Below are 12,654 nucleotides of genomic sequence, written 5' to 3'. Positions count from 1 at the left end.
GAATTTTATATGAGAAAAATGTTTAATAGGAGTAACCACTGTGACCACAACTATATATAGCAGCATTGACTACATGTTATATCAACAGGAAAAATAAGTTCTAGTAAAAACAAATCACATTCTGCCGTGGCTCCATGAGTGATGAGAAAAAGCTGGCTTTAAAAGAAACTTGTAACATGCTACTCAAGAACATTTGCCTTTTAATCTTGGCATATTCTAAAGGTAGAATTGTGTTTTGGTGAAGAGGCAACATGATCTAGAAAAAAGGATAGAGAATTTCAGGGACAAAGAGGAGTTTTGGTCTCAAATTGGCCACTTCCTATTTAAGTGGACTGGGCTAGGCCTTGGCCACTTCCTCCTCTCTAACAGAGGCAAAAATAATAAGGTCAAATGGATGTGAAACCGCTGTAAAAAATAAAGCATTAAAACAGTGTTATTTGTCATTCACTTAGCTTTCAGACTATATCAACAGGGAATAATGACAGAAAACTAGCTTTTCTTAATCAGGTATCTTCATAGTTTTAACATGGTTAGCAAGAATTTTCTCCTTTACTACTAATGTTCAGTAAGTCTGAAAACTATAGCCAATAATGTAAAGATACAAAGTTTTATGAAATATCTATATTCTTTAGATTTTTTTACATTTATAACTTATGTTTACATTTAAAAGGGGGGGGAGAACACTTTATAACAACACATCAAGTGGGTCAAAAGTTATACTGAAGTTAAACCTAACAAGTAACAAATCAAAAATGAAGAGACACAGTATACAAAAGTGTAAAAATCTAAAATTAATAGTCTTCCACTGCCAAAGTCAACAACACTGAACAAGGTCGAGAATAATTTGTTAGATGTGCATGAGAACTGTTTGACAATTTTATGTCATCACTTTCATTATAAAGGACTGGGATCTTGCTGCAATTATATACACTCCTCTCCATACAAACAGAAGGTAGAAATGAAGTAATTAATTAAAAGCCAAACACGACTAATTTAACATGACAAAGTAATTTCAGTTATAATAAACTCCATACAAGTTAAAACTCACTGATTAAATTTGATCTTATAAAGTGAAGGCCATTTTAAAAAATTACTTGAGCAAAGGGCTTTCCTTGTTTTATAAATTAATTTGAAAGGACGAAAGTAAAATGATAAAAAGCAACCAAACAAAAATTAACACTGCCTTTATAGGTTTAAAAATATCTAAGATGAGTGCCCTTATTTATCATTTTTAGATAGGAAAAAGCATTCTCAGAAGCATTCTTAGATCATTCTCTATTTCTTCTTCTGTGTATCAAATTTGCTTAGGGAAATATTATAAGTCTTCTCCCCCCAAATATACTAGACTTTCTTAAACAAATTAAACTCAGGGAAAAGCAAATGTGAAATTGTCCACAATGGGTCTTAATTTTGTCACTAAAACAGAAATGACTGGTTTATTATGGGGCTCCATTAATTATTAAAGCTTTTTCTCTACATTTTTCTCCTTCCAATTATTTGGAACAGTGCTTCAAGCCCTCATAATCATCATATGGTGCAAGTACTTTTTATGGAGCCCACAAATAAAGATTGCTGATGTCAATCACTGTACTTTCTAATATCAAGACTTAAAACTGCAAAATTTATAGGTAATATTTGTATTTTTAATGCATTAAAATAAACATTAAATAAACAACCTAACTTCATACCTCAACAACTAGAAAAAGAACAAACAAAGCTCACAGTAGAAGGAAGGAAATAAAGATCAGAGAAGAAATATGTGAAATAGAGACTAAAAACATAATAGAAAAGATGAATGAAACTAAGAGCTGGTTCTTTGAAAAGATAAATAGAGCTGTCAAGCCTTTAGCTAGACTCACTTGAAAAAAAAAGACTCAAATAAGTAAAATCAGAACTGAAAGAAGAAACTTTAAACTGATACCACAGAAATACAAACGATCATAAGACACCACTATCAACACTTATATGCCAACAAATTACACAACCTAGAAGAAATTCCTAGAAACACACAACCTTCTAAGATTGGGTCATAAAGAAACAGAAAATCTGAATAGACGAATTGCTAATAGAAATTGAATCAGTAATCAAAAACTTCCCAACAAACAAAAGCAGAGGACCAGATGTCTTCATTTGTGAATTCTACAAAACATTCAAAGAAGAATTAATACCATCTTTTTCAAACTCTTCCAAAATATACAGGAAGAGGGAACACTTCCAAACTCATTCTACGAGGCCAGCATTACCCAAAACCAGACAAGGATACCACAAGAAAAGAAATTACAGACTAATATCCTTGATGAATATAGATATACAACTCCTCAACAAAATATTAGCAAACCAAACTCAACAATACATTAAAAGAATCATACACCACGATCAAGTGGAATTTATTCCAGGAATGCCAGAAGAGTTCAATACAAGTCAATGAAACGTGATACACCACATTAACAGAAGGAAGAATAAAATTATATGATCCTCTCAATAGATGCAGAGAAAGCATCTGACAAAATTCAACATCCATTTATGATAAAAATTTGTATGGAACTGCAAAAAAGCCCAAATAGCTGAAGCAATCTTGAGAAAGAAGAACAAAGCTGGAGGTATTATGCTCCTTGATTTCAAACTATATTACAAAGCTATATCAATTACAGCAGTATGGTTTTAGCATAAAAACAGACACATAGATCAATGGACGAGAATAGAGAACCCAGAAGTAAATCCACACTTTTATGTTCAATTAATTAATGTATGACAAAAGAGCCAAGAATATACAACGGGGAAAGGACAGTCTCTTCAATAAAGAGTGCTGGGAAGACTGGACAGCCACATGCAAAAGAATGAAACTCTATCCTCTTACATCATATACAGAAATTAACTAAAATGGATTAGAGACTTGAAGAAAACACAGGTGGTTTCTTGACATCGATCTTGGTGATGATCTTTTGGATATGACTTTAAAAATAAGGCAACAAAAGCAAAAATAAACAAGTGAGACTACATCAAACTAAAAGGTTTCTGCACAGCAAAGAAAATCATCAATGAAATGAAAAGGCAACCTACTGAATAGGAGAAAACATTTGCAAATCATGTATCTGATAAGGGTTAATATCCAAAATATACAAAGAACTCATACAACTCAAAAGCAAAAAATTAAAATAAAAAAATGGGCAGAGGATATGAATAGACATTTTTCCAAAGACAACAATACAGATGGTCAACAGGCACTTGAAAAGATGCTCAACATCACTAATCACAGAAATGCAAATCAAAACCACAATGAGATATCATCTCACACCTATTAAAATGGCTGTTATCCAAAGGAAATAACAAATGTTTGTGAGGATAAAAAGGAAAGGGAACCTGTGTGCATTTTTGGAAGGAAGGTAAATTGGTGCAGCCACGATGGAAAACAATATGAAGACCCCTCGAATTAAAAACAGAACTAACATATGACCCAGCAATTCCACTTCTGGGCATTTACCTTATGAAAACGAAAACCCTCATCTGAAAAGATACATACACCCCCACATTCAGTGCAGCATTATTTACAACAGCCAAGATATGGGAGCAAGTTGTATGTTCATCGATGGATGAATGGATAAAGCAGCCGTGATATGTATAATAGAATACTCCTCAGCCATAAAAAAAAGAATGAAATCTTTCCATTTGCAACAACATGGATGGACCCTGAGGGCATTAAGGAAAGTGAAATAAGACAGAAAAAGACAAACACCATATGATCTCACTTACATGTAGTTTCTAAAAAACAAAACAAACAAAAAAACGAAGCTTATTAAGACAGAGAACAGATTGATAGTTGTCAGGGGGTTAGAGGTGGGAGACAGTGGAGGGGGTCAAAAAATACAAATTTCCAACTATAAAATAAATAAGCCATGAGGATGTAGTGTACAGCATGGTAACTAGTTAATAACAGTGCATTGTGTATCTGAAAGTTGCTAAGAGAGTAGATCTTGAAAGTCCTCATCATGAGAAAAAAAAATTTGTAACTATGTATGGTGACGGATGTTAACTAGACTTACTGTGGTGATCATTTCATAATGCATACAAACATTGAACCATGATGTCTAGATGAGAAATATGTCAATTATACCTCATTAAGAATGCTAACATCACTCACTTTACTTTCTCATTTCAAGACTAAAACTACAAAATCTATAGGTAATATTTGTTTTATATATGTATTACTCATGTGGCTGGCACATAAATGTTAGTTATTATTCTTATTATTACTAACTCAAATAAATACATTAAGTGCTGTGATTTCTAAGAGCTGTAATGTTACTATCTGAACTATCAAATGTCTTACTACTTCCCTCAAAATATAAAAGATGTGAGAAGTGACTGCGAGAGTATGAAAAAAGCATACTCTAACATACAACAGAAGGCTTTTATTCAATGTGCCACATACTGATAATCAGTGTTATGGACTGAATTGTGTGCCTCAAAATTCGTATGTTGAAGTCCTAACCCCCAATATTTCTGTACTTGGACAGAGGGCCTTAAAGGAGGTGAATGAAGTTAAATGAGGCCATCACTGTAGGGTGGCAATCCAATAGCACCAATGTCCTTAAGAGGAAGAAATATCAGCAGTGTGTATATACAGAGGACACAAAGAGAAGGTGGCTGTCTACAAGCTAGGAAGAGAGGTCTCATCAGAAACCAAACCTGCTGGCTTTGGACTTCCAGCCTCCAGAACTGTGAGAAAATCAAGTTCTTTTATTTAAGCCACTCTGTCTGCAGTCTTCTGTTATAGCAGGCTGAGTAGACTACAGTTAATTTTAAAAGTCAGTAAAAGCAGGAAAAAATTAAAATGCTTTGTTAATATATTAAACATCTTATTTCAACTTAAAAAATTGTATATTCAGGGACTTCCCTGGTGGTCCAGTGGTTAAGACTACGCTTCCACTGCAGGGGGCGTGGGTTCAACCCCTGGTCAGGGAACTAAGATTCCACATGCCGCATTATCAATCTTTTGATACAGAATTAAGACCTGCAAAGATGTCCAGTTTTGGCTTCTGTAAGATGAAGCAAGAACATAGACTCTTAGAAAGCAACCTCAGTACAGAAACCTGGATTGCAGTAACTTTTTTCCAACCTGTTATAGTTATCTCAACCATTTCCAATACAAGACTCTACATTTTTTAGCAATTCACTTTGTCCTATCTTCCTAAAGCATTCATATTTGTTTCTACAGAAATGACAACTGGATTCTTCCATTCATATTTCACTGGTCTAACTAGAATTTAATCAGATTATATAAATGCCATAGCAAATATAACTGGCATAAACAGCTCACAGGAAAAACACAAGTGACTCACAATAGACAATTCATCTGTAAGTACAGAAGTGTACAGATCTAGTAGAGACCAAGTAACTCACTAGCTCAAAGTATCTGACCTATTCTAGGCATCATGCATTACATTTTAGAGCAGGAATACCCAGTACTGGTTAATCAACTGAGTTTGAAATGAGGTTGGTTAAGAGGGCTTCTATGGTACAGTCCTCCCTTGGCATCCACAGGAGATTGGTTCCAGGACCCACTGTGGATACCAAAATTGGCCGATGCTCGAGTCTGAGAGTCGGGTCTCGGCACCCACGGGTTCCGCATGCTCAGTTTCAACCAACTGTGGATCGTGTACCACATTTAGGATGCACAGTTTGGCTGAATCTGTGGATGTGGAGCCCTCGGATAGGGAGGGCTTACCGCATATCCAAATAAATGGTGGCCATTTAAAATGACTGCTTTGGAAGGCTGTCACTGCGTCAAACAATTTGAAAACTCCTCTTTTGGAATTTCTGAAAACTGCTCATGTTTTAAACATTTAACGGTAAACTGTCATCCTTGGAACGAGATTTGACTTCCAAATAACATTAAGTGAGCTGTCTGGTATAAAATATGAGCAGCAAAGTCCAGGAATATAATTTGAAGAAAAGCAAGGTGTACTATAAAGTAAAATAACTGTTTAATATATTTATTCTTTAAATGTAAATCTAAAAGTTTTAAGAACATGCTGAATAATTATGACATAACTATATTGAGTACAAAATGCCACTCCAAGAATATCTGCTATTTGCATATAAACTTCTAGTATTTGTTTAAAATGACTATCAGACACTCATTTTAATTACATCGCATATACCTTTACATACATACACATATACGTAAGAGTGGACACCAAACAACTTTATACACACACACACACACACATATACGTATATGTATATATACACATAGCTTAGAGCCTTCAGAAATGCCCTGATACTGGAGCCCAATTATTGAGGAAATTTTGTCACATTGAAGATTCTGAACCTTATTCTGTTATAAAAATGAGTCACGAAAATTTTTGCATCAAGAAGTGACTTAATGAATGCAGTGTTTTAGGAAGATTTATTTAACATGTAAGAACTAGAGGTGTGAAAAATGGAAGGAGAAAGGTAATTTAGGAGATTATCAGCATAAACCAGGTATACGGTAATAAGGGTCTAAATTAGAGACAGACAGGAAATGGAAATTAAAAGGACAAAAACAAGAAATATGTAAAATAATACATGCAAAAGGAACTGTACAAACATTAGTTTTTATTATTGTGAAAGAACCCATAAGCTGTGAAGTAGATGAAAAGCATCAAATGCAGAGTAAGGATGAGTAAGACAAAATCCTCAGGCAGTAACACCCTGTTCTTTTCTGCTTGCCCTACAAATCCAAAACAAAGATGGGGCTTACTCAAACTTCTAGTGAATATGGAAGAGCTTTGGTTGTCAATCAATATAAGTACAGCCCAAGGAGCATTCTGTAGATTTAATTAAGCTCCATTATGAGGTATTATTCATATCAATTCTGATCTGGATATGAAGTAACAGATGTTTTGTTCTTTCTTCTCAAGCTTAAATGAATTATGTGTGGGGTAGAAAGAGAAAGAAAAAGAGAGAACACGTGTCGGACCCTAACAGATGGGGGCAAATTACTTTCTCCTTTATACAAAGTGACATTTTCTCTTCAGTATAGTCTGCAATCAAGTAGGTTCTGCTTTTGGAGAGAAACGGTAACTAGTACACTGCTAATTAGATAATGGTTGTTTAATTAAGAGTGCTCTGTTTTATAACTGAGTTAGCCCAAGGATGTCAAATAAGCCTGAAAAGTAAAGGCCAACTTTTATTTCTAGTCTTCAACTTCTATATTCTATTCCTACCCTCTAAACTCCGCCAAAGGCCACACAAACCTGTTCAACTTTTGCCTCTTCCTGAACTCGTCAATAATTTTTTAAAAAATCAAGGACGAACATTTCCAAACTTCATTAGAGGAAAACTAGAAAAATCTACTTCTAATTCTTCCAGAATTTATCTGAGAAACACTAGGATAATTTACCTCAAACTCCTTCACCTTTTCCATCGTTACCAAGCGCCTGGATGTGTGACTGGAAAGCTTCTGCTCACAGTTGCTGATGAGTTTCAGGCAAGGGTGCCAGGGTACCATCTCTTCAGTGTATCTGAAGAAAGAACAGCTGACTGTTAGGAACACTCACACGTGCACCCCGCAAAGGATCATCATGAGGGTTATCCAGTGTGGTATGGGACGTCCTCCCACTACATGCTGTACCATTTTACTTCACATACGCTAATTGTACATATAGTCTATAAACAATCTGCATTTTTAAAAAGCAAAGTATTTAACACTACCACATCCAAAGAAAGTAGTTTAATTTTTTTACCTGTATAATGAGGATGAGAGAGAACACAAGTATGTTTTATTGAAGAATGCCAAGCATTTAAACCACAAAAATATAAGATGACAAGTCTACCCTAAAGGCTCCCACAAGAGCACATAAGACAGACAGAAATACACTCAACAACAACCCCCTAACATTCATGAGGGACTGATTCAACTGGGGAGTCTTATAAATTCCCGAAGTCAAGTCCACTACAGCTTATACTCCTTTAAAAGGAAATGTCCCTGAAAAATTTTTTATGACATCTTGAGCCCTCTATTAACCTTGTTATATAAGATTATTCAGATCAACTACCACTAAACTAAACACTACAGATGACATCAATCCTCTGACATGAAATAAAACCAAAGTTATGATAAAGAGCAGTGGTGCTTGCTGCTGTACAGCACATGTACTCAGTGAATGAAGATGACGACACCTAGAAAGCAGGACAGTCAGGGTGCAGTAGTTCAGAACTTCATGTCTGATAGGTTGTTGCCACTAATCTTGGTAGAGTTTCTTCTTGGTAGAAGAAACAGGTAACAAATGTGGGGGAAACAGTTATGGAGCAGAATTCAGAAGAACAGCAGGAGAGAGGGCTCACTAGGTATGGGGCACCTTTAAGAACATTGTGATTGCCAGTTTTCATTTTTCCTTTGCAAACCTTCATATGTTTCTAGATAAACAGCCTGCAAACATTTCTTATAAGGGAAATCTTAAAGCTCTGATCCAAAATGGGAAAAGTGCTGATCAGCGCTTCCTGTAAAGGACCACCATCCGAACAGCCAATTCTAATGCATCAACACTGTCTTCCCCACCACTCGTTCACTGATTTCTCTAGGTTCCTGTGACCTTCAACAAGCTCTCCTTCATTACCTTGACCACATGCTCAAAACTTTCATCACCCACTTACCAAGCAACATTCATAATGCACTTCACTTCATTATCAGTGGAAGGAATTCTCTTGAAGTCATTCTCTGCCTCCCTCCTTAGGGCTTTCCAACAAATAATGGCCATTTCAGATTTCATCTCTCACCTAATAATTCTCTAATGCTCACTATACAGTCAGAAATGTTGTGCTCCTATAACATTAAGTTGATGTCAGATTTGGAGTCTTCACACAAAGCATTTATGATATGAAAGAATACATTCTACACCATAGTTGACAGACTTAAGTAATGGTAACAAAGAAAAGATATAGTTTTGACCTTAGGCTTGCAAACATCAGGGTTTATAAATGTCTGAAATTGTCAAATTTAGTAATGTACCTTTTAAAGAAAAAAATCTTATTTCTTGGCAAAGGAAAAGGTATTTTTTTATTAATATACATTTTATTGACAAGGTATTTTTATTAAAATGTTTCTTAAATGTATACAAATTCCTCATGCTTATATAATTTATATAACTATAAAACCCAAAACAAATTTATAAATCAAAGTACAAAACCAATACAGTTTTAATTAATATTTATGACATGAATAATGTTAAACTGGTGAAACTAAGTCATTGGCATTTGGCTTAACAGCAGAAAAACATTTACATGTTCTAGATTATTTTTTGACTTGATCTTTGAGTTTAAGCATGAAAGGACATCATTTAGGTCATCATTATCATTAACAAACTTGTTTTTAACCACTACTCTATTATATGAATGAGCCAATCAATTTAACAGTGTACTCCCAAAATATCACACTAAAAAATAAAAAACAGCAGTTAAAATTTATTTACTATATATTTACTAACATATTTCATACTAATGGACTGTTTGCAATCTGTTAAGTAGAAGCTATAAATCTATACTATGCCTAGACTATTATGATAGTATGGTATCTTATCTTAATTCCCTGTTTTTAGTACTATTCCCCTATAATCTAAGCATCTATTTAAAATCTAAATCAGCCAGAATAGGTAAATCCACAGAGATAGATAAGTGGTTGCTAGGGACAAGAGCAGTAGTGACTGCTTATGCATACAGGGTTTCTTTTTGGGATGATAAGAAATGTTCTAGAGGGCTTTCCTGATGGCACAGTGGTTACAAATCCACCTGCCAATGCAGGGGACACGGGTTCAAGCCCTAGTCCAGGAAGATCCCACATGCCGTGGAGCAACTAAGCCCGTGCACCACAATTACTGAGCCTGTGCTCGAGAGCCCACGAGCCACAACTACTGAGCCCACACACCACAACTACTGAAGCCCGCACACCTAGAGCCCATGCTCCACTACAAAGAAGCCTACGCACTGCAACGAAGAGTATCTCCCACTCGTTGCAACTAGAGAAAGCCCACGTGCAGAAACGAAGACCCGACACAGCCAAAAATAAATAAATAAATAAAATAAATTTATTAAAAAAACATGTTCTAGAATTAGACAGTGGTGATGGTTGCATAACTTTGAGGTTATACTAAAAACCATGGAGTTGTACACTTTAAAAGGGTGACTTTCATGGTATACAAATTATATTTCAACCTTTTTTTAAAAAGCAAAAAAAAAAAAGTGTATAGGTCCCTAGCTTTTCCATCAATCAATTTTGACAGCCATTTACTTTCCTGTGAATCTTCATGACTCAAGCTAAATATTTCCAAATGTCATTAGAGTTTCACTTCCCATTTGAGAAACGGATTTTGTGCTGATTGGAGCACTTACTGAAAACAATTTAAAGAATCACTTTTCCCTGTTTCCTGTATGAAAGATGAAAAACATTGTTCTGTTCTGTTTTGTGTGGCTCTGAGCCACCACAAAATTCGTTTTATCACAATTAAAATTTATCCCCAAATCTTACTTTGGAGTACTTTATTAGACTTCTTCACTTTGTCATCATTTTTATCACAAGCACTAGTAGTTGGATTTCTAGTAAAGGACATCCTTCACAAAGAAACACAGTTTCTAATCACTTCAAGAGCATTATCTGTGTATAAATGACAATTAGAAAACAACACATAGGGTTATGTGGAACCTGGGCAAAAAGCTACACTCACTCAACAGCTTAGCAACTCCTATAATATCAAATACACGAGTTGAATGTATGCCCTGCCCAAATGAATGTTACACAGATCTTCAGGGTCCTTTGCAAATAGTTGAAATTGTGAATAATAAACTCACAAATACCAAAAGTCAAGAATAATTTTATGTGGTAAGTCTCTATGAGTAATAAGAGTAAACTACTAGGAGAGCACATATGAAGGATTGATGAATTCTGCTTAGAAGGTTTCAGAAAAGTGTCACAGAGGTGGTAACAATTAAGCCAGGCCTTGAAAGATGACTAGAATTTTTGCAGCTGAGGAAAGAAGAAACAGTATATCAAGCAATGGGTACAGAATAAATAAAGGCTGAAGGATATAACATATACAGAGTGTCTTGATGCTGGCCAAAAATACAATATACTAGAGTGGGGAGAATATGGACTAGAGGAAGCAGAAGTTTGTTGAGTAGCAGTTTCTTCACCACAATTTAAATTACCAAATAGTGAGAAAATCCTTTTTCAATCATCAGTTCTGACAATTCTTCACAAATAACTAAGCTGTTAGGTAGTATTTTGTTTTCATTGTCTTATACCTTTCAAACTGTCTTGGGTTTAAAAAAAATAAAAATGTTCTGGGTTTAATGAATAATACCTTAACTTGATTATAATGTGCAAGTCTTAGTTTTAAACTTCAATCATATAACAGGATTTGGCTGAGTAAATTAATTCGATAGTGGGACTAAAAGCCTACATTCACTATACCAAAGATACAAAAGTTTTCAAATTAAGCTGTGCTAAGGTACAATTTTAAAATGAATTCTTTATTCCTAGTCTAATAAAAAGCTATGTTTGCAATACAACATAACCAAACTAATTCTAAATTGTTTAATTCAGAAGCAAGAACATTATTTCAAACTTTTGCAGATGACTTTAGTTTTAAGTTCATCGAATACTGTGTTATTTTAAAAAGAGTAAATACTTTGGATTATGTTTACTGCAAAAGTGAAAATAGTTCATTCCCTAATATAAACTCAAGACAAACTAAGTTCATTAATAAGATCACTTTGAGTTAAGGGGAGAAGAAGGCACAACAGAAGTCTGGTGATGAACATCAGAAGACCTGACAAATAAGTCAGGGAAGTAAATGCCATAGTAGTCTTTCCATGTGTGTCCTAGCTTGGATGAAATTTGTCCTTTGATAAAACATCTAAGGTTAAAAAAAAAAAGTGACAAAAACACGCCTCCCTTTTTTACTTCTAAAAAATCCCTTTGGTTATATGGACTTGGAAATTTCCCCTTGTCAAAAATTATTGAAAGAGAAGTCGCTAAGAAATAACCAGTGGCCATTTTTTAAGGTCTTCAGAAGTACTAAAATAGTTAAAAGTGCCTCCAGTTTGACTTTTTATAAAAAAAGAATAAAAGAATTACAGAAGATATTCATAACCACATTTAATTTCAATTATAATTAAATAATAAACTGCAAAATAGTGGAAAGTCAGAAATGCCAGAATATAAGAAACACACAAAAACTAATGAGGATATTTCAAAAGGACAGAGGAGCCACCTCAGAGGGACTCCTGCTGATCATAAATCTGGGACAATTTGAACAACAAGATAATGATAGTAATAAACTATAACCCAATGAATAATATAGGTATCTATGACTCCATACCAATATAAATTAATAAATTAATGGGAGGGAAGGGAAAACTAATCCTTATAGTAGAATGCCAACTTAAAATGCAGAAGGAATGATGGAACAGAACAGTCATCATTACGGTGGCTGTTAACAATAGAGCTGTCAATGTGAGTAGTCACCTGACGAAGAACAAGATACTGGTGTAATCTTGTGATACCTCCCCCTGCGAAATACTAATCGAGAAGAACATGATAACTCACAGTGGAGAAACCTGACAGAGAACAATATGACCAGATGATCAAGTTTAAGACCTCCAGTAGAGGTTGGC

The 12,654-nt window shown here is 34.7% G+C and overlaps 1 protein-coding gene across 3 annotated transcripts in view; it reads right to left on the bottom strand.

Moving 5' to 3' along the window:
- The window catches only part of TRMT11 (tRNA methyltransferase 11 homolog), a 63,940-nt gene that overhangs the window by 13,628 nt on the left and 37,658 nt on the right, over positions 1 to 12,654 (bottom strand). For all 3 annotated transcript variants that reach the window (XM_059083315.2, XM_067010703.1, XM_059083319.2), the window contains one exon: positions 7,388 to 7,508. In XM_059083315.2, the coding sequence (XP_058939298.1) occupies positions 7,388 to 7,508 (121 nt within the window). The remainder of the gene's footprint in view (positions 1 to 7,387; positions 7,509 to 12,654) is intronic.

Source organism: Kogia breviceps, chromosome 13, assembly GCF_026419965.1.
Source record: "Kogia breviceps isolate mKogBre1 chromosome 13, mKogBre1 haplotype 1, whole genome shotgun sequence".
NCBI lineage: Eukaryota > Metazoa > Chordata > Mammalia > Artiodactyla > Physeteridae > Kogia > Kogia breviceps.
The sequence above is the reverse complement of the archived record's forward strand: the minus strand, read 5'-3'. Positions and strand labels throughout refer to the sequence as shown.